Source organism: Dromaius novaehollandiae, chromosome 10, assembly GCF_036370855.1.
Source record: "Dromaius novaehollandiae isolate bDroNov1 chromosome 10, bDroNov1.hap1, whole genome shotgun sequence".
Taxonomy (NCBI): Eukaryota; Metazoa; Chordata; class Aves; order Casuariiformes; family Dromaiidae; genus Dromaius; species Dromaius novaehollandiae.
In genome coordinates, this window is record NC_088107.1 from 24807752 (window position 1) to 24834986 (window position 27235).

The following is a 27235-nucleotide window of genomic DNA, read 5'->3' on the forward strand; positions in this document are numbered from 1 at the left end:
GCAGTCTGGTGTATACAAAAATCTCTTCTCTTTTTGCTTCTGTTTGTTTAAAGGTGGATGATGGGAAGAGCATCCGGTATAAGGACCTGTACGCCTTGTTCGAGCAGATTCTGGAGAAGACCATGAGGCTTGAACAGAGGGACTGGAGTGAGTCTCCAGTTAAAGTCTGGGTCAATACCTTCAAAGTCTTTCTGGATGAATATATGATAGAGTACAAGCCCCTGGACTACACTGCAGTGAAGGTAGTGGTCACTTTTTTCTTAGCCCACTGAAGATTTGTAAACTGTCTTTCTGTGGGGTGGTGCTCTGCATAGACACATGGGAACCTTGGAGGCTCTTGTCTTCTCTTTTGCTTAGTCTCTGACCACCAAAAAAGCAGTTAGATCATCTTGTTTAGCAGATCCACTAGTGCTTTGTCCAGGCAACTCTTCTTGCTGCCTCGCTCATTTAGCGAGGGGGTCACTGATGGGAGATGGTCCTGGGCAAGGCAGCAGGATTCTCTGAGGATCCCCTTGCTGGAGCTGTGCTGGCAGCACCTCTTCAGTGACCATGATGGAGAGGAGAGTTCATCCACAGACTGTAGTGACTCTTGGGTGGGAGTCCTTGGAAGCAGGAGGGGAGAATTCAGGGATGAGTTTCAAGTGAGACTTTCAAATGCCTCTGGGTGGTTCTCTGCACTGAGCATGTCTGCGTGGACATGGCTTGTGGCTTTCTGAGAGACTTTGGGGGGAAAAAAAATTTGAGCGCTGAGCCATAGAGAGAGAGTCACCCATGCCCAGCACATCCTGAGGGCCGAGGTGGACAGCACATGCCAGCACACCACGAGGTGTGATTCCCTGGTTGTGGTGCACTGTGGGCTTGGCAAACGTGAGCTCATTTCTGGGCTGCGCAGGGTCCTAGGCCACTGCCAATGTGTGGAGAGTATCTCCAGGGCAAAACTGCAACACTGGACGTCTGGAAAGGCACTTCCTGGTGATCTTTTTTCCTCGCATATTTGAGGGATGAGAAAAAGCAGGTAAAAGTTCTGCACGATTGTTTAGGGCTCTGAGAGCACGTTCAGATGCCCTGTCCGGTCAGCATACTGCTTTTATAAGAGAGAGATTTTTTTCCTAGTCTCCTGAGCTCTTCTTTAAGGAGGGTGTCCTTCAGCATCAGGTCTGGTTGCAGGAGAAGGGGACAGAGCTGGGCAGTGACAGTTTAGGTAGTCATTAGAGCAGTCACATCTTGCAGCGTGCCTATATTGCCTTTCACAGACGTGAGCTCCTCACTTTCTTCTCCATATTTTTTGCAAGAACAGCCACTAGATCCTAGGCTAGGCTTGGAAGATCGTGTTTGTTGTACCACGGGGGACAGCAAATACCCCCCCCTCCCCCCGGCTCTGTAGGCAGGTGTTCTTGGGATCAGCTGAGCATCAGCTCCAGCTGCAGTGCTGTGCCAGGTACTTCTTTGATGTCTTGCCTGAGATTGAAGAGCTTTAGGCCACTGATGCTGGGCTTGGAGCCAGACCAACAGCTAATGCCAGCTCCGAGATTAAGACTGTGACTGTTGCCGAAGGGATTTCTGAAAATGAGATGTTTCATAGGCATAGAAGCCAAGCTAGTGCTATTTTAGCCCCGACACCTACTGCTGCTAGTCAAAAGATGCAGATATCCTTGAGGGCTAGACAGGTTCGAGGTGAAGCGACCAAGCTGTGGCAGGTAGGACCTGGGCTGCCCAAACCTGAAGTTGCAGGTCTTGCTGAGATCAGGGCCAGCACCTCTAGGGGAGGAGGCTGGTCCCCACCAGGCTCTGGACAGCTTCTTCCCATCCTCAGTGCTCCCTGGAGTGACTGTCCTGGGGCTGCAGGTGGAGATGGAAGGAGACAGAAAAGGTTAGATATGAGTCCTCTGTGGGCTTTGCCTGTTGAAATTGTCTGTAAATACACTTCAAATCTCTTTTTAATACTAGGTGCCAAAAACAGAGAGAAAAAAGAGAAGAAAAAAAGAAGCAGATGTGGTGAGTTAAGCACTTCAGGCCTGTAAGTTAAAGAATTAATGTCCTCGTTGCCAGAATTACAACTGATAAGAGACCTGCTAACAACCTGTCCTATGGCGAGATCTGAACGCTGCACCCTGAACATGCAGCCGTGGAAAGGATGTGCTACAAACATGGGCAAGATAGTTTGCTTTGCTTGTGAGCAGCCGTATCCAAAATGACAGGCTCTAAGTCAGCATTTGCAATAAGGGCAAAGATCAGCGTAGGTTGTTCTCTAAAAACTTGCTCCGTATGCTGATGCCTTCATGGCTTTGAATGTGATGGTCTGGCTGCACATTTGCTTTTGACGGTCTTTAAATCAGCTTGCCAGATATTGAGAAGGCAAATGAGGGGAAAGAGCACTTTGTTTCTTATCCTTTTTCTCTAAGCCTCCGCTACTGGCTGCTGTCAGTGAGGAAAATTTGGACTAGACATACCTCTGGGCTGACCCAGACGGGCCATCCGTACCTGTACCCCCAGGAAACACAGCTGGTATCCAACTTGTTTGCACAGGGGTTTGGTCCCCATACAGATGGGACTGCTGTTTGAATTGCACACAGGGCAATCGGTCCGAAAAGGAATTGCAAATAGCAAACTTGCTCTAAATAAAAGCCCGCACTGCCAAGGAAGGAGGGTGTCAGAAAGCTGGCCTTGTTCACCGACCTATTTTGCAGCAGGCTGTGCATCCAGCTCCTCTTACTCACCACTGACTCCCACCCCCTGCGTTTTGTCCTAGGTGGAAGAGCACAACGGGCACATTTTTAAGGCCACCCAGTACAGCATCCCCACCTACTGTGAATATTGTTCCTCCTTGATCTGGATAATGGACAGGGCTTCTGTTTGTAAATGTAAGCATGGTCTGTTTGACTTTCCGCATGCTCATTTTCCCCAGCGATGGCTTTTAGGCTCTGAAAGATGTTCGCTACTGTTTCCCGCAATGCCAGACTCGCAAATACCTTGCGTTTTTCACAAGAGGATAGCTTTTGGGCCATCTTAAGGGCTTCTGAAGTCAACTAGTAAGTTCGTCACACAGCAGTCCCTACAGCAGGTTTAGTTGTGCTTGGGAGCTTTGCATTACAAATCTTGTCCCTTGGCTGGATGCCGGTCAAGCAACACTGAAGTTGCACTTTAAGATAGATGGTAAGGAGAGTTGGTGGGGCAGGAATGGCAAACGCGTCCTACAGCCCCAGGCTGCACAATTCTTGTGGGTCTTGTGACCATGACATGTTGCTTTGGTTTAGACCGTTTGATATCAAAGCATCTGAACATTTGACAAGATCAGGAAAAAGGAAGAGGGACCAGGAGAGGTTGATCTGGGTTTTTTTTCTAATTTTTTCAATGTTTCTTTGATTAGGTTGAAAATACCAACCTTCTGGTATTTAAGGCTCATATCCAATGCAGGAAGTGTAAAAATTAGGTGCTATTTCCAGCCTCTTTGAGCATATCCATGTCTGATAGCTCCGAGTGACTCATAGATTATTTTCTGAGTTGATGTGTCAGATTTTTGTTATGTTACAGAGACTTAAATGTGGTGCCTTTAAAATTAAAGAGTTCATTTTGTTGTTGTTTGAGCAGATCTAGTACAGGCTTGCCCCCTGACAAATGCAAATTCTATGTGCTTTTGACCCGCTCGTCCTGAGAGGAGATAATTAAGTCACATTTGTGCAGAGGCCTGAAGTTTTGAATTGCTAAATACTTTTTTCCGTTGTTACAGTGTGTAAATATGCTTGTCACAAGAAGTGCTGTCTTAAAACCACGACCAAGTGCTCCAAAAAGGTAAGTTTTTCCCATTCCTTTTGGTGTCTTTCAGACCGTGATCCTGGTCTTATATAGCCCTTTAAAGAAAATACTTACAGGTACACAGATTCATACAACGCTGGCAATAATCCTTCGGGGGACCTCCAGAAGTCTCTTCCTACCAACGCTTCTGTGATTATGAGTATTTTGGTAGCAATACAGAGACACACTGATGTAGACCTGCCCTGTCATGCGGTACCTATTGCACCGATGTTCCCAGTCTTGCAACTACGTTGAACGGAGCTATAACCTTGTTTTATCGCTTCTAAGGATTTCAAAGTTAAATACAGCTGGTGTCAGAAGATAACGTTTTTGATCAAAGTCGGTGCTGTACAGAGAGCTTACAGTGCCCAGAGTCTGGCACGTCGTGCAGTTCCTTGACTTGCGTTACTGCAGCTTTTTTGGCTGTTATGGTTTTTTATGTTTATTTTTAGAAGCGAAGGAATCCATGCGCTTCTGTGGCATGTTGAGCCCGAGGGTTTTACAAGCCCGGAGCCTTTGTTCCCACCCCCGCGCACAAAAATAACGGCTCCCCTTAACCCTGCTGGTCCCCCATCGCCCCAAACAGAGGCGGCAGCGCAGCCGAGGGGGTGGCGGGAGGCTGGGGACCAGCAGCAGGGTGAGGGTGGGTGGAGAGCGCGAGAGCATTCACCAGTGCTCATTAGAGGTGAATTAAGTATTGTGTGCCGGTTTTAAGTGTATGGGCGACAGCGAATGAATGCAGCAGGTCGTCCTAGATAGCAATGAATCATCAAGCCTTTTTTTCCCAGTCATTTATTTTGTGCTGCTTTTTGCTCTAAAAAGCACTTTACAGCCAGGATAATAATGTGCATAAAGCTTTATCAGCTCCCTAGGAGGTATCTCGGGTGTACAGCTCCCATAAAGCCCCATGATTATATTTTTCCCAACAAATAATCTGACCTCCCTTTTGGATATTTGAATATACTTGCTCTGACAGAGTATTCCTACTGCATTTTTCCCCTTCCTGACAGTCCCCCTTTTGCATCCTTGCAAAACAGCTGGGAAGGGGTTCTCCGAGTTTTTGCTTTACAAACATGAAAAGTCTCACAAGCTATCTGATTTTTTTCAAAGAATATGGTGTTGCCTCGCATGCTTTTAAGCGTTTTGCGTCTGCGATTTGAGACCCGAACAGCTGTGCCTCCTGTTCGCAGGGAGGAGACCTTAGGGCTTTGTTATATGCCGCTATTTATGTAGGAAAACAAGAAATTTGTCCTAATGCTCTCGGGTCTGCAGTCTAAGCCTGTCGCCTTGGCCACCGTTCAATGACGCACACCCAGCAATATAAAAAACAGGAAGGGAATTCAGGCCAGGGAAAATTTTGCTGGTAGAATAACTACCTGATGCGGATTAATTAGTTAAATGCCAAGAAAGAGATATTGGTGTATTTCTCTGTTGATCTTTTGGTCCTTTTTTTGTTATCCTTCATGAGAAATGAAACCTAAAACCAAACACAGCTCTAAATAGTTGCTCGGAGATGCTCAGAGCGTTCTTATTCTTTGGGGGTTTTTTACGCAAAAAAAGTTGTTGTGCTGTAAACAAGGAAATGAATTTATGGTTTCTCCACATGAGCTTTCCGCATGGGCAGGTTGAGGTCCTTCTATAGGAAGGCTATGGCTTGTCTGTACTTGATGGATTAACGTTTTTTAGGGTTGTTCTGAGAGGCAGAGTGTCACAGACTGTGTATTAGGCTTTAAGGAGGTCTTTATTTTCAGGCAACAGTCAATTCTGTAACTACTTTTTAACCTTGTCCCCAAACGGATCCGTTTCTTCAGACTTCTGGTGGACTTGACAGAATGCCAAACTCATCTTGGTGGCTGCAGAATTGCCTTCACCTTCGCATTTCTGAGTCCCTTGATGCCAGTATTTATGGCCCTCTGTTTATTTGAGTGAAACAGCACACAATTTTTGCGGCATCACGTTTGATGATAGTTTTTGCAGCCAAATGGGTCCTGTGCTGAAAGGTTAAGAGATGGTTGAACAGTGTAGATCATGAATTTGAACTAGTAGCTGAAACCAGATGTCCCCAAGGCTGCTTCTGGCTGTTTTTTGCATAGGGCACGAAATGGTATGGAAATCTTCCCAGATCCCTCATGGTGATATGGTTTTCATTGGTGAAAGGATGACCTTGAATGTGAAAACCAAGATGGAAGAGTGCTCGTAAGGAGAGCTTTGACCTGTCCCCTGTCCACCACCACCTTGCTCATTACTGGAGTGCAGCAAGGGCTGCTCCAGCACTCCTCGGCTGGGGCTGGGCAGAACACTTCAAATTTGCTGAATGTCAAATCTCCAGCGAGCGTTTCCAATCAGCCAAAGGGCTTTCCCGATGGATGCAGATTTTTTTTTTCCTCGCTCTTATTTTGACATTGCATTTCTTCCCAGATCTTTTGTAGTTGCCAGTGCCGCGAGTTGATCTAGGTATCTGAGACTCAGGTTTACCCATTCTGTTTCATGCATCGTCTTCAGGCGCTGAAGTCGTTCCTGGTGACTGTGGCAGAGCGGTGGAAGGTGGAGTAGCACCCTGGGTCTTGTTGCCCGGCTGCATTGGCTCTGCTGGGCTGAGAATGCTATAAACACGGTGCTTTGGTTAAACAAAGAAAACCTGAACTTTCACGACTTGACGCATGCCTGGAGACTGATCTAAAGAGCTGCTTTTCTGACGCGGCTCAGTAGCAAGCCTGGACTGTGCGCATTTGGGTTGCCGCTGGCATGGGGTGGATGTGGTGACAGCCCTGCAAAACGTCAGGCTGAAGTTAAGCCTTCAGGGCTGTCTTGGCCTCCTTTGCATATGGTTTTATTAGCTTGACTTGCAGATAACCTGGGTCGGCTGAAACGCGCTGCAGTTGAATGGCAGTCTGCCCCGAGCGTGGTGCAGTGCTGGGCCAGCGTTGCTTGCAGCCCTTTTTAAAGGCGTTTCAAGCAGTCTTTCCCTTTCCGCTTCCCCACCAGTACGATCCCGAGCTTTCGTCTCGGCAGTTTGGCGTGGAGCTCTCGCGGCTGACCAGCGAGGAGCGAGCGGTGCCGGTGCTGGTGGAGAAGCTTATAAACTACATTGAAATGCATGGGCTGTACACAGAGGGCATCTACAGAAAATCGGGCTCCACCAACAAGATCAAGGAGCTGCGGCAAGGGCTCGATACAGGTAAAAAAAACAAAAACAAAAACAAAAAAACCCAAAACAACAAAAAAACCCCAAAACAAATAGGGACAAAATCTCTGCAGCAGCCAGGTTTGATGTAAGGAGCTCAGATGAGTTCAACGGGGCCAAAGAAATGAGCTCTCCTTGCTTCCCTGAAAATGCATCGTGGAAGTACAGCACATCGCTTTGCGCCTCTAGCCATATGCTGGCTCTCCTGAATGCTGCCGTAATGTGAGCTGTCCCTGTGTCATCTATTCATTCTTTTTGGGTGCAGGTGCATGAAAAAAGTCCTCCAGTTGAGGGAAAATTCTGCCTTAATAACTCCTCAGAAATTTATACCAGCAAAAAAAATCTTGATTCCCCCATAAAGCCACTTGCGCTGGGAAACACGCTTCTTGTAGTGACCAGGATTTTAAAGTGTGAAGCTGAAATCAGGTGCCAGGTTTCCCGCAACTGAATGCGGTGTGGTTTTGGGGCATCACTTTAACATTTTCTGTCTTAGAGGAATATTTCGTACATGCACTGGCTTCATTTACGGCCTCGCGTTGATCACTTGGTTTTGCCTTTTTGCTTCCTTTCTCCTCAACCCGCTGCCAAACGCTGACGAGCAGACATTGACAACGTGAATTTAGATGACTACAACATTCATGTCATTGCCAGCGTGTTCAAGCAGTGGCTCAGAGATTTACCCAACCCTCTCATGACCTTCGAACTGTACGAGGAGTTTCTGCGAGCTATGGGTAAGGAAAGTCCTTCGGCGTTGAACTCCTTGGCAGAGGGAAGTTACGGCTACAGTTACGGCTACTCTGGGTGCCTAACTCCTTATTTAACGGTTGGTGCCAGCTCAGCTGGTTTTGCCCATTCTCATTTGCCTGGTTCCCAGGAGAGACATAACATTTTTGGCCACCGTTGTTATGCAAAGCAACATGCAGACCATGTTATGCAGAGCAACGTGCGTTTGGTGGCATGCGTTTCTATCTAGTCAGATGATCTCTCTTCTAAGCAGAAGTATTAAGAACGTCATCCTTGCTTTAAATATGAAGAACGGGTATAAATGTGCGGTTTTAATCGAGTCCGTGAGGGTATTTTTAAGCTGCCAGCTATAGCAGATGAGCCTTTAAATAAAAAAATCATTGTGTTTAGTAGTGCCTGTGAGTACGCGAAGTGTGAGGAGGGCACTCGGAGCCAGTTCACGGAGCTGGGCGAGAGAGGGGAGCTGTTATCTTAGTCCGTCTGCGTTAGCCGTGTGCCTGGCTGCGCTCTGCTCGGCGTGGAGAGCTGCCGCCACAAAGCTGGGGTGGCGGAGGGGGCTCAGCCAAAACCCTAACAGCGACGGTGTGTTTTCTCCAGGCCTGCAGGAAAGAAAAGAGACAGTCCGGGGAGTGTATTCGGTCATCGACCAGCTGTCCCGCACCCATCTCAGCACCCTGGAGCGCCTCATCTTCCATCTCGTGAGGTACGGCCGGCTGGCACCAGCCTTCCTGGGAGCGCCACGAGGTTTCCAGAGCTTTTCTCTCCCAGAGTGAAGTGAATTGGAACTGCCTTCTTCGTTAATCTCTTTTTTTTTTTTTTTTTCCCTTTTAGGATTGCCCTCCAGGAAGAGACTAATCGAATGTCAGCTAATGCCTTGGCGATTGTATTTGCTCCTTGTATCCTCCGCTGCCCTGATACGACAGACCCGCTGCAGAGCGTTCAGGACATCAGTAAAACGACCACGTAAGAGCACGGTGGAGTCGTGGAATAATCTAGTTCCTGCTTTCTCCAAATGTTGCTCACCATTAGTATGGTCAGACGGCTCCAGCATAAGGAGCTTTAATATCCTCTAGTGTGGAAACTTAAAACACTGCCTTGTTTTGCATATTAAGTGGGTCTTAATGAACTATTTCACATTCCCTCAGTACTTGAGAGGTTGTTAAGCAAGGATTGCTAAGTGCCTGAGAATCCACAGGAGCAGATCAGCTTGCACTCCAGAGTTTGATTATAAGGTCTCTGCACCCCTCATGTCCAACAGATCTTAGCAGGAGGTGGTGGAGCTTGTGCTGACGTAGTTTTATAATTAGTCACATTTATGGAAAACAGATCTTTATTGTTACTTAATTTTGGTTTTTGAGGCGGTGATGTGCTTGATTGGTGGTTAGCAACATTGATCTTGCATACTTAGATTTCTTTAAGGTATTTGACATAAATATTTGACATAATTTTACAAAGAAAGAGGAAAGCACTTGACCCAGATTCGGTCTAGCACATACTAAATAGATTAAAAAGTGGATAATTGGGACATCTGAGATGAATTGTGGTGGGAAATCATCCAGTGAAGGATGCTTTACCGGGGTTTCGTAAGAGATTGTGTTGCCTCCAGGAGATGTATTGAAGTTGTTGAAGACCCAAAAGCACTTGGAGACCCCCACGTTAGGGGCCACACTAGTACTGTACGTTTGTACGTGAGAATCGCATGGAGCCCTTCTGTGCTTGCTGTGATGCAGGAGATGAGACTTGCTCACAGGGGTCCTTTCTGGCCTTGAATGCCAAAAATATTCCCGCTGGAAGCAATTCCTCTGCCTACCTTTGAGTTGGTGTGACTCAGTCTTCTAAACTAGTCATTGTGAGGGATTTCTTTGTAACCTCTCTTAGACTTCAGCTACAGCACATCCTCTAATTTTATTACCCTGAAAGGATTTTTTCCCCAAAACACAATCCTGATAGCATTAAAAAGTCAACGGAGACACCTAAATGAGGTTGTTGCTGTATTACTGTCTCAGATGAGTGCAAACAGGTCGGGGGATGCGTACTTGTGCCTCAGAAGCAACCTGCCTTTGATGGTTTTGTGCTTCCTACTCCTTGTCCATGTCTCCCTTTCCAAGGGAGGAGTTTCTCTGCTGTAATCCTTGGGGGTCTTCACCTTCAGTTCTCCAGTATGAGTTCCTCTATCCATCCTTAGTCCATTACCACTCCTTTTAGGGAATTTCCACTACCTTTTAGTTTCCAGCCTACAGAGCAGGACCTTCCAAGCTGGAGAAGTTCTCTCCCTCCCTGTCTTTCAGATGAGGCAGATCTCTGGCACAGATGGGGACAGCTCAGATGAAAATTGAATTGTTTTCAACTTCAGTTTTGTCTTTTTCTTTTTTTTTCCCCCCCTCAGTTGCGTAGAATTAATCGTCATAGAGCAGATGAACAAATACAAGGCTCGTCTCAAGGACATCAACAGCCTGGAGTTTGCTGAGAACAAAGCAAAGAGCCGGCTGTCTTTGATCCGCAGATCAATGGTAAGAGGTGGGATGTGCGCGCGGTGTGGTTGTGTTGTGCTGCCCCTATCAGGACAGCGTGGATCAAATCTTCCTGCTGTTTTAGGAGGGTTTTCTTCATCCTCATAGATTAGTGTCACGTTCCCTTTCACAAGAGAGTTTGCAGCAGAGGGGAATCAGGTGTTCCCACGGTATTTTTGTGGAATGCCTACACGTGTTCGGCGCATCTGCTGTGACCGAGGAGGACGTGCGTCTTCCTGCAGGGAAAGTCAGACCACTCTTTGGCTCTGACCAGCCACCTCTGTTCTCTCCTGTCCTCTCCTTTCACTCAGAGTAATCCTGCCTTATCTTCTCCTGCTTATTTCAGCCTCCCTAACCTTTTGCACCTCCCAAACCACCTTATCCAGGACACCACAGCCCGATCCTCAGCCCTGTGACGGCTCCCCGCGTTTTCAGAGAATTACGCAAAAGCGGAGTCCAGCAAAGGAGATGCCAGTGGTCTGTCAGGAGTCAGAGGAGGCACCGTAGAAACGTAGTCACTGGAGCTGAGAGGCCCGTGGTTACATTTTGGGCTTTATTTTGCAAATCTGAGCAAATTGGCCCCAGGTTGAATTGACCCTTTTCTGCCCCGCTTACGAGCAGCTCCATCCGTAACCGCGCAGCGCTCTGCCCTCCGGCATGGCCCCACCACGCTCCGGCCCTCGCGCGGTTTCCCCCTCGGCGTGCAAGCGCAAGGGGGACCCGGGACCAAGCAGCCCGGACCCGAGGCCTTGCTTTGGCTCCTTCTTTGTGCAGATTAGCTCACGATATTGTCCCCAGCAGACGGGAAACGGAGCTGAGCTCCCGAAAGGGGTCACCTCCCCGCCGGGCTGCCTTTGGGGGAGCCCCGAGCCATCTCATTGAGCTGCCGTGCTTCCAGGGGGGATTGATGAGTGAGATGCAGCGTTTGGGCCGTGTGCTCCCCTGCCACGAGCCCAGCACGCAAACAGGCTGCGGGGGGACGCTGCGTTTGGCTTGCTGGCTGCGGGAAAGGGCTCGGCCGCCCCCGGCGCAGGCGGCCCCGGCCCGTTCCGCCGAGGAGCAGGGTGGCCTCTTCGTTCAGAAAGGCCCGCTGTTGCCCGCGAGGCATGTTGGACCTGGGGGCCTGCTTTGGGGACTGCAGGCAGTGCTAAATCCAAGCTTGCGGTGTTACTTTGCCAAGCTTGGGGCTCGGCCGTGCCTTGGCGCTGACGCAGCGGAGAGCGGTCACGGCAAGAGACGACGGCAGACGAGAACGGTTCTTTGGAAGGGGCGACGGCATGTGCACTCTAACCTTCTGCTTTCCTTTTCATGTCCTCTCTAATCCAGAAACCTGTACTAATTGCAGTTAGATTTATGAGCATAACCCGCAATTCAATCCCGGTATGTATTAACTGCATCGCGCTCTGTGCCAGCCGCATCCCTCCATTGTGTGTGACCTCCGCTCATTCCAGCCCCGTGCCACCGGCCATTGTCCGTGACGTTGCCCGTCTTGTCCCTGTGCAGGTGCCTCTCCTCCGACTGACCGTTTCTCCCTCAGGTCCCCCTTCTCCGCCAGGGAGTAGGAATTTGTGCCGGCCGCACAGTCGTGGGGCTGCGCTTGGGCAAAGGCTGCTCTTGCCCAGGCCATGCACCCACCCCTGCATGCAGCTCCTTCTCGCGGCGGGGTGACAGCGCCGGCGCGGGATGTCCCAGCTTTTGGCCGGCGAGGTCACCCGGTCGCAGCAGAGCTCTTGCCTTAGTCTCTGATCTTGCTTCGGTCGACTCTGCCCTTCCTCTCCTGCCTTTTTGCGTTCCCCTTCTCTCCCTCGTAGCTTCGATGTTTCTTTTTGTTCCCCCATTCTGTGCTTCCCTCCTTTTTGCTTTCCTTGACTCCTCCCCTCCCGTTTCTCCCCGATTTCTGCCCTCCTTTACTGCTAGTGCTGCTGCACAGGATGTATTTAGACGCAGCGTTGCCGACTGCTCTTGCGGTGCCGTTGTTTCCGAGGACGGTGGGTAAATCCCCGAGCCGGCGGGGAGCACGGCACAGCTGCTGCAGCGCTCGAGGGACTGCGGCAGAGCCGAGAGCAGCCCAGCCTAGACTCAGACCCTCCCAGCATCAAACGCACCCCAAAGGTTAGGGCTTTGCAGCCTCTGGCACCCAGGGGTGAATTTGTGGATCCAGCACCCCCTCCGTTTTCCCCATGCACCCACCTGCAGGGCTCTGCAAGCAGCCCTGGGGCAGCAGCGCAGCTACCGCGGGTGCAACGGGTGAGCAGAAACCGTCTTTGACACGAGTAGGTTAATGGGCAGCACCGGTTTCAGCCCACAGCATTTCTCCCCTCCCGTTTACGCCCTGCAGTGCCAAGGATTCGGAGGCGGATAAGATCAGAATTTGAGCTATGCTGCCGTCGCTGCACGCAGCAAGGCCCGGCACTGTTTTGCAAGCGCGCTGGCTCGGGGGCTTTTGGAACGCGCCCTGGTCTTGTCATGGTAAAATACGCTGAAAAGGTGCTGCCGTATTTGCCTTTCTCGTCTGGGGCCAGACAAGCGCCAGGTTGATGCAGGTGAACAAACGGCCGAGGCGTGAACACAAGCTCCTCTCTGCTGTGAGCGAAAGCCAGTTGGTTCAGTCTGGAAATTTTCCACTACTAGCAGTAAGGAAAGGAGGGGGCTGACTTAAATCCCCATGCACGGTGTCACCGAGGTGTCTGTCCACCACCAACCCCTGTGGTAGGGCAGGAGGCAGAGCTGCAGGGAGGGAGAAACACGAGTCATCGGGGATCTTTGGGATCCCAGGGGTTTTTGCTGATATAGGATTCGGGCAGCTCAAGAGCCCACCTGGGCAGGTGCCAATCAGGATAACATTGGTCCTGAGCGTAGACGTTTCTTTGCTACTGGAGAAAGGTCTCCAAAGTGTGATATTAAAGATGAAGAGGTAAAATGAAGCAAAGCTTGCATCTCCCTGGCCAGCGCTGAGCAGCAGCGTTCGTCCCGGGGCGGAGGACGAGTAGGGTGCGGTAGTGCTGAGAAGGCAACAAGTCCCGCAGATTTGAGCATTGCCTCATGCTTGAGTTGTATCCCATTGACGACTGGGGGTAGGGATGTCAAAATGCACGTTCCCATTTGAAGAAAGATCCCTGCCCGTGTTTCTGGTAGCTCTTTTGCTTTCAAAGCAGGACGGGGAGGCTCCTTTACCATGACAAGCTGTGCCGCAGGCACGTGGATTATCAGAAGGACCGAGGGGTGCCTTAATTGCAAGGTTTAAATAGCTCTATATGGAGAAGAGCTGAAGGTCCAAAGAGCTCCTTAACGTAGCAATGAGACAGTAACTGAAAGTGAGATCCAGGGACTTCAAATTAGGAACAAAATTGATGTTTTAACAAAGGCGGCGGCTTTGTGAAGGGAGGAAGATGAGTGATAGTTTTCCCATATTGCTATGTTAAATCTCCCCATTTGATGAAAGGCACAGAAAATAACATTAATACTTCTCACGTTATACCTGACCACTGCAGATGATCTTAGTTTATGGCTAGCTTGTACATAAGATGAGATCAGTGTAGGTAATGCGATTATATACAGGTTACTGTTCACCAAATGAATCCAGAGAGGCCCTTGCAGTGGTTTGGAAATACTGAACTCGGTCAAGGGGTGAGCTTTTCAAAGGGCAACCGGAAGATTCGATGGTGTATCCACCACCCAAAGATTTAAGTGTGAGCCAGCATCTTAAGCAAAATCAAATTCCTTCATATTTGCAGCAGTCCAAGAGCACGTGTGTGGTTACTGCTGCTCAGTGCCTGGGTGGTAGCTAACTCCTCTCCCAGGGATCCAAGCCCTGGTGGCAGTCGCTAGTGCTCACGCTGTGAAGTCACTTGAGCTTTCGAAAGCTTCTTCCAGATCCCACAGGAAGGGAGTAAATCCTCCTGCATGCTCCGTACTTGTCTAACTCCATCTCACGTCCAAATGCTGGATGCCGTGGACTGTTCTCTCTGCTTGCATCTCAGCAGGATGGTGACAGTCTGCTGGAATTCATGCATTTGATTTGGGTCTTGCGGGAGCTTGTATTTCTGAAGGATGCTTAAAGCCATTTCCCTTGAGTGTTTGTTTCTGCTTCTCTCCAACCGTCGCTCGCCGGGTTTTCTCGAGCGGCGCTCCGGCCTGCTGTGCCCCGTTTCCCACGCAGTTAGACATGTGCTTAACATGCGTCTTTGGACACTGGGCCCAAAAGTGCAGCCCTGATGTACCTGGCTTTCCTACTTGCCTGCGTGTCCAGTCTCCTGATACCACCCGGCTAGGGCAGGAATGGCCTTCCACGGGTGCTCGTGTGCAGCCGGGGCCTCCCGCGAGCGCGGCGTGCATGCAGAGGGTTGCTCCTCGCGGAGAGCAGGGTGGGTCAGCATTGTGCATGCCAGCGTTTTGTCTGTGCTCTTCTCATCCAGAGCCAGCGCTGCCGCCAGGCGGGCTGAGCTTCCCATCTTGCGGGCTGGGCTTGCGAAACGCATCCTGTCATGTCTTGGACTTTGAAGTCCAAGTTGCATGTAGCTGTCTGGGTACATTGGCTTCATCTTCATCTTCTGGAGTGCACTGAGACTGTTTCGAGTGTGTCCCCCAACCTGGTGTGACATTTGGAGCGTCCGGGGTGCAAACGCACCAAGTGTCCTAAGGCATGATGCCAGATGTTGTCTTTGCTGCTCCTTGGGAGTGGAGCACGCTGGGGAGAGCAACACTGTCGTCACCTGAGACGGATCGTGCGGTACCTGGCGGGCTTGCAAAATAACAGCTCCTTGACACCGATGTTTATCTTCAGGGCAAAGGACGCATACGGCGCGGCACCTACCCCAGCCCCACGTCTCCGGTTGCGGTACGCTTACCCTCGGTGTCAGACGTCCCCGAGGAGACCATGAGCAGCGAAGAGGCCATGGAGATGGATGTCACGGAGCAGCAGCAAGCGGCCATGCAGCAGGAGGAGAGGGTGCTGACCGAACAGATCGAGAGCTTGCAGAAGGAGAAGTGAGTCGCAAAGAGCAAGAGGGTGGAAGGACGTGGTATAACTGTGCGAGATGGGGCTGCGCCTCCGAGCTTGAATTCAAATCCTCCCCGAGCTGTGTTTGATACCAGAATTGCTCCCTGTCCCTGGACACAAGCTGTTTCAGAGAGCTCTTTGCTTTGGTGCCCAAGACCTGTATTTAAGCTTGGGTATTATTTGAGCATGGTGTTTGGGTGCTCGCGTGAATGGAGGACTACCCTGCACGTTTGCTCTTCACAAACACACATCCTCTTTTTTCCTTTTTTCCTCTCCCTTTGGGTCCTGTTTGATCCCCTGGGGTCTATTTTTGCAGGGAGGAGCTGACATTCGAGATGCTAACGCTGGAGCCGCGCGCCTCCGACGATGAAACTCTGGAGTCCGAAGCCTCTATTGGGACCGCTGACAGCTCCGAAAATTTGAACTTCGACTCCGAAGGAGCAATCTCTGACCGTTCAGGTAAATCCGAGCATTGCTATAACCAGATGTGTTTGGATTAGGTTACGGTGTTGTGAAGCTGCCTGTTCTTTACACGCAGCAATTGAGATGGTTTTTAGCGCGATGCGCTAGGCTTCCTCTTCCCACCGTCGGGCCGAAACGTCTGTGCCGGGCTGCTGATTGCCTGGCAGCTCGTACGCAGACCATCTCACGGCGCGGCCGAGGTGACATGTGCCTCAGATCAGTGCTGCGCCGCGGGCGCTGGGAGGGCAGCACCTGGCGGCAGGTACGGCAGGGCCCGTGGTGGACCTCATCCAGCAGCAACGTCACGGTTCAGACGTGGCAGGTGGCAGGACCTGCCTTCGTTCCCGACGTTGCAATGCGTGCAACCGCTTTTGGCTAGCAGGGAGCGTTGCTCTAGGTAGGCCGCGTCCTGGGCGCTTGCTGGGGGATGTTTCTGTAGACGAGACAGTGATGTAGATAATGATATGTGGAGATGGAGGTGGGAACATTTTGTCTCTTTTTTTGTTCTTTCATGGCTTAATCACATATGCTCTGAAACGTGGTGTGGATGGGTAATTCTCCTGTTGTCCCTCCTCTCAGAGAGAAGTTTAGCCCTCGGCTCGCTGCGGCCCGTCAAGCCGGAGGCGCCGAGCCGGCTGCGGAGGCACCCGAGGAAGCAGCAGGACTCGGCGGAGTCGGCGGACTCGGCCCTTTCCTCCTCGTCGCAGTCGTCCACCTCCTGCCTGCCCCACCTGCCCCGCAAGCGCTTCCAGATGTACTCCAAGTCGCCCTTCTACCGGGCGGGCGAGCCGGCCGAGCCCAAGGGCGGCCTTGACGGGCCACCGCGGGCGCCCGACGAGCGGCCCCAGTTCACCACCCGGGGGACCTTCAACCCCGAGAAGGGCAAGCAGAAGCTGAAGAACGTCAAGAACTCGCCGCAGAGAGCCAAAGAGCCGCCCGAGGCGGGCGCGGCGGCGGGCCGCCCGAGGAGCGCCGAGGCCGAGTGTGCCGCCACCCAGCAGCTGGTCCTTTTCGGCAGCAACGAGTTCATGGTGTGAGCCCGGCGGCTCGCGCGTGCCGAGCGCTGGCGGCTCACCCGGGCCGTCTCCCACCTCTGTCGAGCCGCCCGCGCACCGTAGTTACTCACTAACGGCTCGGGCCGCCAGCCCGGCGTCGCCAGCGCTGGAGGGAAGGACTGACTCGTATTAAAAAAAAGTCTTCTGAGGACGGTTTCAGCCGTGGCCTTAACTGTAACGTTTGGGAAATCAAGCCCCCGCCAGGTTTCGGGCGCAGAGGTGAGGCGGGGGCTCCGCTCGGGCTCCCCGGTGAGCGCGGAGACGCCTGCCAACGCCGCCGAGGCGCTGCTCCCGCCTTCGCCCTGCCGCCGACAAGACTCCTTGGTTTGTGGTTTTTTGGTTGTTTTTCTTCCTCTTTTTTTTTGTGCTGGCTTGAAGCAGAAACTCTTCACGAGGAACCACAGCAGACCGAGCCCTTGCTCCCAAGCTATTTGTAACGCACTCCCCGTCGGTGTCAGGTGAAAATAAAACGCCGTCGTTTCCATCCGAGCAATCGGAGCATGTCTCAAAGCACCATCGCCCAAGCCCGCAGCGGAAAGAGCGGATTGATATTTATTTTTTAGGGGGATTTTGTTGGTAGCGATGATCCGTCAGGGAAAGGGAAACAAAAAAATCAACGCCACTGGTTAGCCCGAAGCCAAATGTTCGTGCCGAATCGCCGATAGCCATAGCTAGTCCCGCCGCGGAGGCGCAGAGCAGCGTCTGGGATGGGAGGAAGCTTTAGGAAGCCAAGCTTAAAACACAGCTAGCCATGCGTCGTGAGTCCGCCGTGCTGCCTGCCTGCCGTGGGACCGGCGACCCTTGCGATCGCCCCAGCCCGGAGCGGCTCCCGCGCACAAGCCGTCTCTGCTCGCGGTGCGCCGGGAAAGCGCGAAGGAAATCTGCCAAAAGTTACCTTCTCCAATGTGACCTAACCAACTTTTTCTCACTTTCGAGACCATCAGTATTAAATAATAATAATAATAATAATAATAATAATAATCAAGGACTACTTGAAGTTATATTTGTTTATATTCTGGTTACTGAAGTTTGTTGTAAATATATTTTTTTATACGTTCTTTTTTTTTTTTTTTAACTCATTTTCCCCCCCCAGACAAAACGTTTTTGCCAGGGCAGAAAGCGGCTAGAGGGAAAAGCAGGGGAGACGGCAGGGAAAAGCTGCGTTTCTCGCCGGGGAGCTTAGCGACTCCTTTTGCTGTGACTAATTATCACTCCTAGCTAACGACTTGCATCGTAATCCCCCTGGCCCGGTGTCTTTCTCCGTCAGCACACGTGCTCGCTTGCGCCCGTAGCAGTTCTCCCGGAGCCCGCGGCGTCCGGTGGCGGAGCAGCACGGAAAGCAGGCGCCCGCTGTGCCCGCGCTTGCCGGGAGGAAGGAGAGATTAGGAGCCCCGTGACGGAGCTGGATTAAGAGCTGCTGGCCGTGACCTTCCCTGTAGGCCGGCTGGTCGGGCTTGAGCTGGGGGCTAGCTGCCCCGCTAGCTCCTTTCTTGCCCCAGCCCTGAAAAATGAGGCAAAACCCTGGCGTTTCAGTCTTCCTGGATATCTCATTAATTTTGCCTCCGGCAGCTTGGGACTGCAGTTATTCCACGACTGCTCCCCGGCCACGGCGCCGGGTTCGAGTGCCACCCACGCGGCTCGGGAAGGCGCCGACGGCAGGAGCCAGCTTCCCAGGAGCGGGTCCGCAGGCCCCAGCCCGGCTTTAGCGGCGGCTTCGGTTACTCTTCCCCCCACTCTTCCTGCCTGAACTGCCTTTTTTTTTTCCTTCTATTTTTCGCAATGATAAAAAGATGCTTTAAGCCAAGTTAAGAGCGGTGCCGGCACAGGAGCAGCTCTTGCTATCTCTGCTCCGGCGCCTGTGGGTCTGAGCATCCACCTCAACCGCTGAGAAGGTCCATAGGCGTTTTACGGCCGGATCGGGAACCATCGGGAAGGCGGGTGGTGGTAATGAAGGTGGAAAATTCCCCGAATCCTCCCGGAGGCGCCTGGGAAAGGGCCGGGAAGCACAGGTGAGTGGTGCTAAAGGGAATAAACTCTTCGGATGCATGGCGTCCGCTTGCGAGGAGCCCAGGGAGCGGGGCCGTGCCGGGCCGTCTGCTGTCCCCGGCCCCTGCCGCAGCGGCGCTCAGAGCAGCAGGGTAGAATAAGGGACTGTTTTTCCCCTTTTTGGTTGGATGGATGCCCCTAAAAAAAAATACATATGATTTTTTAAGGCTCTTTTTGCACCCTTGCGTATTGCCCCGAATTTCTGCAAACGCAGCTGCTCCAGGCGGGCGGAGCCGCGGCGGAGCTGAGGGCCGGGCGCGGGAGAGGGGGCGAGCGGGAGTGCTGGCTCGCTGCTCCTCGGCGGAGCAGGCTTAACTTGAGCACCAGCGCAGGTTTACGGAAGGCCAAAAGGGAAGGAGAAGTAGCAGCTCGCCGGGGCCGGGAGAGAGGGAGCAGCGCTGAGCACTTGCAGGAACAGCCGCAGCCTTCCGGACTTTGTCCTCCTTTCCCGGTTTCCCACCCAAGAGCTTTCAGCCAGAAACTTTCTCACCCATTTTCCTTCCCCCTTATGTTTTATTTCCCTTTTTTTTTTTTTTTTCCTTTTTTTTCTTTCTTTGGAGGGAATTGCGGGGGCGAATCGGATGGTTTTAGCAGGGCAACCTCGCGTTTCGTCCTTCCCGTCCACGGCGAGCCGGGTGCCTGGCTGCTCCCCGCGGGCAGTAGGCGCACGGTCAGGTTTTCGGAGATGATCCGCTCCTTGTACCAAGTGAATGTACTTACTACTGGAAAGGACATGGGCTGCGTATGGTTAATTATTATTTTTAATGGAAATTTTTTTAAGTAATTTATAAGTATGCTGAGTGTAAATTAAAGACAAAGTATGTATTGTAAGAGGATATATTATCCTGTGTCATACTCTCTATAAATTTTACCTGTTTAAAAAAGGAAAAAAAAATAAAAGCATAATTATATAAAGGAGAATGATTTATCTTGCCCCCCCTTGCCCCCCAAGCCACGTGGGGGGGGCAGTTACACAGCCCGCCGGCAAGCTGTAATGTCATGTCCGCAGGTTCTCTTTGATTTTTTTAATTAATGTTATTTTCTTTCCTTCTGGAATAAGGCCGTCATATGTATAAAGTGCAATTTGTGTAATATTTCTTAAGCGTATGCTGTATGGCTGTACAAAGCGACTCGATGAACTGATTAACCCCCAGCGTATTAAAGAGCAAAGCTATCACGAGGAAGCGCGTGGCGCCGAGCGATGTGTTTTGTGGAGCCGCTCGCAGTTCGGGGACGCGCGGGGCTCTGGTCAGCACCCGGCTGGTTTGCCTTTTTTTTTTTTTAATGGCTGTTTTTCTTTTTTTTTATGGCTTTTTTTTTTTAACAGCTGTTTTTTTGCCGTCGTTTTTGGGTTTGTCACACGCCAGCCTCACTTGACATTCCCCCCTTGCCTCTGCCGACGAACGGCAGTCAGCTCTTTCCCGTCTGGCTCATCGGGTCCCTCCTTGCCCGGCAGCTCTCCCGTGTCTTCCTCCCGTGTCTTCCTCCCTCCCCGTGGTGCCAGCTCTCCGGTCAAGGCCTTTGCGTCGCCGCTGGGGCCTCGCCTGTGCTGCTCCCCAGCCCTTTCCCCACGCAGTTGTGATTTTTAGCTCCTACCCAGCCCTAAGATGATGTTTCTCAGCTCGCTTCCCATAATGGCCAAAGAGTTTCTCGAGGGCGGATACTCGCTCAGGGGCTGTAATTTAGCTGTGCCTAATAGACGGAGGGGGGAACGGCCGGGAAAAAGTGGGTGCTGAGCCGCCACCGTGGTTTCAAGCCCCTTCCCGCCCCCCCGGGCGCCGGATGTGCAGCTGGACCTTTGCCAGCAAGGGGTGGTGGAGCATCTCTATGCTGTGCACGGGCTGGTGGCCACCAGCAGCTACCTGGGTTTGCCCTGGGCTGGTGCCACCTCGGGGGCAGCTCCAGCATCCCAGCCGGGGGGGTCCAGGACCGGGATGACCCAGGCTGAGCGGCAACAGGCTGTGGGCGATGCTCGGGGGCTCCCAGGGGCTGCCGCAGCCTCTCTCCCCCCACGGCAGGAGACGAAGACCAAATCAACCACAAGCGTCAGCGACCTCCAAAAGCCCATTTATACCAAGTACAAAACCGAGCGGCAGCTGCCGGGGGGCCGGGGCCCCTCTCTTCGCCTGCCCCACGGCTCCCTGCCTCGGCAGTGGGGCGCAGTGACTGCAGCCCCGCGGGGCGTTGAGAAACGCTGCAGCCGATGAGCGGCTTGTGGCGGGGGGGGTCCGAGCCGGTTCCCTGCACTGCTCCGCGGGCTCCCTCCATGCCGCCTCCGCCAGCACCCCCGCACGTTTCCCGCAGGATCCCCCCTCCCATGAGGAGCGGCGGACGCAGGCTTTGATAACCCCTACAGCCCCGTAGGACCAAACCCCCCCGGAGGCCGGTCCCGAAAGCCAAAACGCTATTGCCGGCTCGTCGCGGCCGTCGGGAATCCCGGCTCGGCCCCGCGCGCCGTTGCGTGGGAAAGCGGCGCTGTGGGGCGGAAGGAGCATCCCGCGGCTGGAGCAGCGGCACGGGTCAGTTCTTGAACATGTCGCAGAGCAGCTTCTCCATGGGGGTGTTGCCGATGGTGCGGCGGAAGAAGAGGAGCTCGACGCGCTCCGAGGAGATGAAGCGCAGGGCCGGCAGGAGTAGCAGCAGCTTCCCGAACCTGGGGGGGGGGCGAGCGGGACTGGTGGGTTTCCCCTGCGCCGCCGGGCCCCGGGGTGCTGCGGGAGGGGGCCGGGTGGGGATGCTCGGCGCGGCACTGGGGGGCCGGCGGTGGTACCTGACGGGCTGCCCGGGGTAGTGCGTCCGGTTGTGCTGGCCCAGCATCACCTGGGACTGGTCCTGCAGGTTCTCCACCTGCTCGGGGTCCTTCAGGCCGCGGGTCTCTGCGGGGAGAGGAAAGGCGCTGGGGGCGGTCGGGGGCCGGGGCCGAGGTGCCCCCGGCCGAGGCCACCCAGCTCACCTGGCTTGAAGAGCACCACGGCCTTCATGCAGGCAAACTCGGTGGGGTCGACGGCCAGCGCCTTGAAGCGGGTGAGGGTCTCCTGCAGGACGCGGACGTCCACGGTGGTGGGTGCCAGCTTGCCAGGGGCGCCGGGGGCCAGCTCGGGCACGGCCAGCAGCGGGCAGCTCTCCAGGGGCATGGACCACTGGATGGCACAGAGCAGGAACAGCTCGCTCCAGGCTTCCTCCAGCAGGATCACCTGAAGGGACCGCATCAGCCCTGGCACGGGGGGCTCCAGCACCCCCTCGCCACCCATGGACGCCCCCCTCACTCCCCAGCTGTTTGGAGCACATCTGGTGGAGGCTGTCCCCCACCCCCAGCTTTCCCACGTGCCCAGAGGGACATTTCTCAGGGGGCACTGATGCCACCCCAGGGCCACCCCTATCTGGTGAGCTGTGGTGGCCAACACCATGGGGTGCTCTGACCCCCATTGCCTGTTTTTCCCAAATCCCCCGGGAAAACACCCCTCTCCTCTTATCCTGGGGGCCCCCAGGGTACCCATCACCCTTTGCCAATGGCCCCAGTCCCACCTGGTCACGGAAGGGCAGGTTGGAGAAGACCGGGAGGTTCTTGGCCCACTTGACGGCCATGAAGAGGAGACGGGCCGAGGTCTCGTAGACATTTTCGGGGCTGCCCGCCGGGTAGGGCGCTAGCTGGTACTCGCTGACGGCCCGCTCAGGCTCACTGCCCGTCACATCGACGGTCTCATCAGCTGCACGAAAGCCAACAGCCGGTCACTGGCGGCGCCGCGGTGGCAATGTCCCCACCACCACCAGGAGCAGCCACCCACCGTCCTCGGGCTCCAGCTTGGCGCAGGTCTCGGCGGTCATTAGGCTGGCCATGAAGCGGTGGTTGGTGGGCGGCGTGGGTGGCCGGGGCCCCGGGGCGCCGGTGGTGGGGCCCCGGGGGGGCGGGCAGGGGGCCGGCGGGCCCTCACGCGCAGTGGCCAGGTGCTCGGGCGGCAGCTCGGCGTCCAGCTCGATGCTGTCCAGGCGGACCTGGGCCGTGCTGCGGGGCTGCCGCTCGTTCTGCACGGCTGCGGGGGACGCCGGGGACGCCGTCAGCACCACGGCCCGGGCCACCCCCGCCATCCCCCCCCAACGCACGCACCCACCGACGCCCCACGCTCACCATCCTTGTTCATGCCGGCTTGCAGGCACTTCTTCAGCCTGCAGGCCTGGCACTGGTTGCGGTGCGCCTTGTCCACCGGGCACAGCCCCGTCCCCGCCTGGCACCTGCGGCGGAGGAGAGGTGGCACATGGGTGCCCTGTCACCCACGGGTGCCCTGCCACGATGGGTGTCCTCTCTCCCCATGGGTGTCCTGCCCCAACAACTGCCCTGCTGGGCACCCTGTCCCCTCACATGTGCCCTGGCCCCTTGGGTGTCCTGCCCCAATGAATGCCCCGTCTCCAGGGTGCCCTGCTCTGATGGGTGCCGCGTTCCCCCATGGGTGCCCTGCCCCACTGGGTGCTCTGCCTCGATGGTAGTCTCTCCCCCCCGTAGGTGTCCTGCCTGCCCTGCTGGGCACCCTGTCCCTGCGCTGGGTGCCGTGTCCCCTATGGGTGCCCCACTCTGACAGGTGCCCTGACCCCCATGCATGTCCTCTCCCCCATGGGTGTCCTCTCCCCCCATAGGTGCCCTGTCCCCACACAGGTCCCCTGCCCCACTGGGTGCCCTGTCCCCCTTGGGTGTCCTGCCCCAATAAATGCCCTGTCCCCAGGGGTGCCCTGCCCCAGGAGGTGCCATGTGCCCCCACGGGTGCCCCATCCCCCAATGAATGCTCTGCCCCACTGGGTCTCTCACCCCACTGGGTGTCCTCTCCCCCTCCGTAGTTGCCCTGTCCCCAAAGCTCCCTGGGCCCCCTGCCCGCCCGGGGGTGCCCTGTCCCCCGGGGTGCTCTGCCCCGCAGGGTGCCCGCCGGCCCCACCTGTAGATGAGTTTCCTCCGCACGCTCCGCTTGAAGAAGCCGCTGCAGCCGTTGCAGGCGTAGATGCCGTAGTGCTTCCCGCTGCTCGTGTCCCCGCACACCTTGCACAGCAGCACGGGGCTCAGCGCCTTGCCGGGGGCCGGGCTCAGCCCTGCGGGAGCGGAGCGGTGACGCCTGGGGTCACTCAGCCCCCCCGGCACTGCGCTGCGGGTCCTCCCCAGCCCTGGACCCAGGGGTCCCCACTGTCCCCCCCGCCCCAGCATCCCACTCGAGACCCGGCAGGGCGCAGGGCTTGCTCGGCGGGTGCCTCGGGGCCGGGGAGCATCCCTGCGGCTGCCCGGCCTCAGAGCCTGCGGGGACCCGGGGCGTCCTGCAAGGGGCCACAGTCGGGGACCCAGGCGTCCTGGAGAAGGACCAGGGACCATGGGCATCCTGGAGAAGAGCTGCAGCTGGTGACTGTGAGCGTCCTGGAGAAGGGCCGTGGATGGGGAACGCAGGTATCCCAGTGAAGAGCCATGGCCAGGGGCCCTGGTGTCCTGGTGAGGGGCCGTGGTTGGGGACCACAGTCATCCTGGCAAGGCTCTGCATGCAGGGAGCACGGGTGTCCTGGAGGAGGGCTGTGGCCACCGACCATAAGCATCCCAGAGAGGGGCTGCAGCCGGAGCCCACTGGCATCCTGGAGAAGTGCCGTGGCTGGGGACGGTGGGCATCCTGGCAAGGTGCCATGGCCAGAATCTATGGGCATCCCGGAGAAGTGCCATGGCCAGAGACCATGGGCATCCTGGAGAAGCACCGTGGATGGGGATCAGAGGCATCTTGGAGAAGTGCAGGCATTCTGGAGAAGGACCACGGCTGGGGACCATGAGCATCCCAACGAGGGGTCCCAGCTGGGGACCACGGGCATCCTGGTGAGGCCCCGTGGCCGGGGACCCTGGCACACCGGCGGGGCACCGCGGCAGCCGCGGGCACCTGGTTCTTACCCGAGGGGCTGTCCTCCAGCCCAGCGCTCACCACGGACCCCGCTGGGGACGCAGCCATGCTGGGCACAGTGGGTGCTGCAGTGCCGAGCCCCGGTGCTCTCCCGACTTCTCTGGCTCCTCAGTCCATGGACAGCCGGGGCTCAGCGCGGCGCCCGGAGCTGCGAGGCCGTGGGCGCACCGGCGGGCTCTGCGGCGATGTGCGCGCTTGCCTTGCTCTCTTCAAGGCAGAGCCGGGCAGATTAGCGCCGAGCGCTGTGTAAGCAGATGCCCGTTTGTCATCGTCTTAATCTTTAGTGTCGCCGCGAGGGGGATCAATCAGCCACGCGATGAAGAATTAAAAAGGTGCTGAGCCCCAGCGGCGAGCCCTGCCTGCGCCCGGCTCCCTGTAACCCTAAACCCCGCGACACCGAAGCCGCCGGCCACCACCCGGCGCAGCCCCCCCACACACACACACCCCGCGCCGCCTCTCGGCATCGCCCCGGGGAGCCCGGCCTGGATGCGGGTTTGCAGGGAGCAGCCGGCGGGTCCCCAAATGAGGGTCCCAGCACCCCGTCCCTAGGGACGCCCCATCCTGGCTCCCGCCAGCTTGTGCAGTGCTGAGATTGCGGCGATGGGGCGGGCGCAGCGATGATGGGGTACGATGGGCTGGGGGGGCTATGGGGCCAAGCCGGGAGCACCCGATGGGGTAGGGAGGCTGGAGGGCCACCCGACCAGCCCCATGGTCGCCAGGCGGGGAAGGCCACGTCCCTGCATCCCACGGCCCAGGGAGCTGGTGCCCAGAGGGCCCTGTAAGCGCATAAGCCCTTTGCTAAGGAGTTTAGAGCAGAATCACGAAAAGTGGTAATTAAAGAGCAAGACCCCCCCCCCCCGCCCTTCGCTGCCCCCAAAGCAATTAATTACAAGCCCTGACGGGTGGGGGGGGGGGGGGGGGGCTAATGACGGCGGCACAGGGAGCCACTTAGCCCCTCTCGTCCCCCCTGGCTACAGCCCTGGCTGTCTGGGGTGGGGGGGGATGTCAGGGGGGGCAGGGCGATGTCCTGAGGACACTCATCCCACTCCAGCCGGGCTGGTGCAGGCAGCCCCTGGGTCCAGCCGCGAGGGGTTGGAGGGGGGCTGAGGCCGGATGGGGCGTGCTCTCGTCACGCTGGTGGCCGTGGCTCTCTACGTGCTCGCTGAGCCCGGTGGGCCGTAAATCAGCTTAGCCCCAGTGCGGTGGGAGTGCGGCGCAGGCAGCCCCCGGGGGCCGAGGTGACCGCGGCGGTGACTCAGGGGCCGCCCGTGCCCGGCCCCGTGCTCGCAGCGCCACCGGCCCGCGCCTCAGTTTCCCCTTCTGGTGCCAGCGGAGGCTGCGGCGGGTCCAATCCGGCGGGGAGCCGGGCCTGGAGGCGCTGATGCCGCAGAGCGCTGACGCTGCAGGTGGCCCCGGCCAGGTGGCCTGGTGGTTATGCAACCGCCGCTAAACCCTCGGGGTGCCAGGGCAGCACAATTTGGGATTTGAGGGCTTTAGTCTTTAAACCGGGGCTAGGCGAGGCCCCCACGCGCCACCCGGCGTGAGGCCACCGCGGTGCCCGGGCCCCTCGGCAGCAGGGGGAAACTGAGGCAGGAACGGCCTTCCCCCCCCAGGCCGGGGGCTCTCCAGAGCTGCCCAAGGAATTGCCCACTGGCGTTTGAGCCTGGCCAAGGTTAATGCGTGAAGGTGGTGTTTTGGCAGTGTGGCCTCCTCTGGGCTCCCGCGTCCAGCCAGCTTGAGGATGGGGACCGCTGCGCCCCCCCCCCCCCCCCCTTCACTCCCTGGGATGCTTTGGGCTCTTGCTGACTCTGGATGTGAGACTTTTCAAGCATCCCTCTTTCTTTTGGGGAGATTTCAAGGGTCTCTCTCGGGCTGCTCTGGGCTGCCCTTGCCCCATCCCTGCTGAGGACTTGCAGCTGTGACACAAGTGGAGTGGGAAGGGCTGGCTGGGCATGGGGACCCCCACGGCCTTGGCCACGGGATTGCCACTCCACGGACTGTGCCGTGCTGCCCCCAGCTCGGGGAAAGCCACCGGGCCGTCCGGGCTCAGGTTCTGGCTCCCAAACTAGCCCTGGGCTGAGCTGAATGAGTGCCACAGCCCGCAGCATCCCTCCGTCACCCCATGGCCTGCAGCCTCCATCCATCAACCCATGGCCTGCAGCCTCCATCCATCACCTGTAGCATCCCTCCATCATCCTGGGCTGCAGCATCCCTCCGTCACCCCATGGGCTGCAGCCTCCCTCCATGACCCAGGCCTGGAGCCTCCATCCATCACCCCGGGCTCTTGGCACACCATAGGACCTCGACCCCCTGCCTCGAGCCCTGCGGTCTCAAATCCTGACCTAGATCTCTGACAGCCGCCATCTGTAGCAGCGGCCATCCTCCTCCCTCAGCAGAATTATGACGCTGAGTTAATGCGGAGAGGAGCAAGCTGTCAGATTGCTCTGCCCCGATCCCTTTGATGGGGCTTAGGTGCTTCGAGATCATTTAGAACATCCTCAGCCCTGCCCGCACCTGCAAAAATAACCCCG

At 55.7% G+C, this 27235-nt stretch overlaps 2 protein-coding genes across 4 annotated transcripts in view; one reads left to right on the top strand and one right to left on the bottom strand.

Moving 5' to 3' along the window:
- Window positions 1–19976, top strand: part of MYO9A (myosin IXA) — a 217973-nt gene extending 197997 nt beyond the window's left edge. For 2 of the 3 annotated variants that reach the window (XM_064517657.1, XM_064517659.1), the window contains 13 exons: window positions 54–242; window positions 1948–1995; window positions 2750–2861; window positions 3728–3789; window positions 6778–6970; window positions 7579–7707; window positions 8318–8423; window positions 8552–8683; window positions 10107–10230; window positions 11557–11610; window positions 15014–15216; window positions 15546–15688; window positions 16271–19976. In XM_064517657.1, coding sequence (XP_064373727.1) covers window positions 54–242; window positions 1948–1995; window positions 2750–2861; window positions 3728–3789; window positions 6778–6970; window positions 7579–7707; window positions 8318–8423; window positions 8552–8683; window positions 10107–10230; window positions 11557–11610; window positions 15014–15216; window positions 15546–15688; window positions 16271–16728 — 1953 coding nt within the window. In that variant the 3' untranslated portion in view covers window positions 16729–19976. The remainder of the gene's footprint in view (window positions 1–53; window positions 243–1947; window positions 1996–2749; window positions 2862–3727; window positions 3790–6777; window positions 6971–7578; window positions 7708–8317; window positions 8424–8551; window positions 8684–10106; window positions 10231–11556; window positions 11611–15013; window positions 15217–15545; window positions 15689–16270) is intronic. The other variant, XM_064517658.1, reaches the window with a different exon arrangement.
- A 1336-nt stretch (window positions 19977–21312) lies between these two features.
- On the bottom strand, window positions 21313–24752 carry NR2E3 (nuclear receptor subfamily 2 group E member 3). The gene is made up of 8 exons (XM_026116149.2): window positions 24695–24752; window positions 23715–23865; window positions 22919–23022; window positions 22578–22823; window positions 22318–22499; window positions 21746–21986; window positions 21563–21668; window positions 21313–21445 (listed from the first exon to the last, which is right to left on the bottom strand). Exons 1-8 carry the CDS (start codon window positions 24750–24752, stop codon window positions 21313–21315), a joined length of 1221 nt encoding a protein of 406 aa, XP_025971934.1.
- Window positions 24753–27235: the final 2483 nt, after the last annotated feature.

Coding starts and splice junctions, on each gene's coding strand:
- NR2E3 (XM_026116149.2), bottom strand. CDS start 24,752: ATGGCTGCGTCCCCAGCGGGGTCCGTGGTGAGCGCTGGGCTGGAGGAC. Junction 23,023..23,714: donor CGGAGGAAACTCATCTACAG/GTGGGGCCGGCG, acceptor CCTCCGCCGCAG/GTGCCAGGCGGGGACGGGGC. Junction 21,987..22,317: donor ACCTGCCCTTCCGTGACCAG/GTGGGACTGGGG, acceptor CGGTCCCTTCAG/GTGATCCTGCTGGAGGAAGC.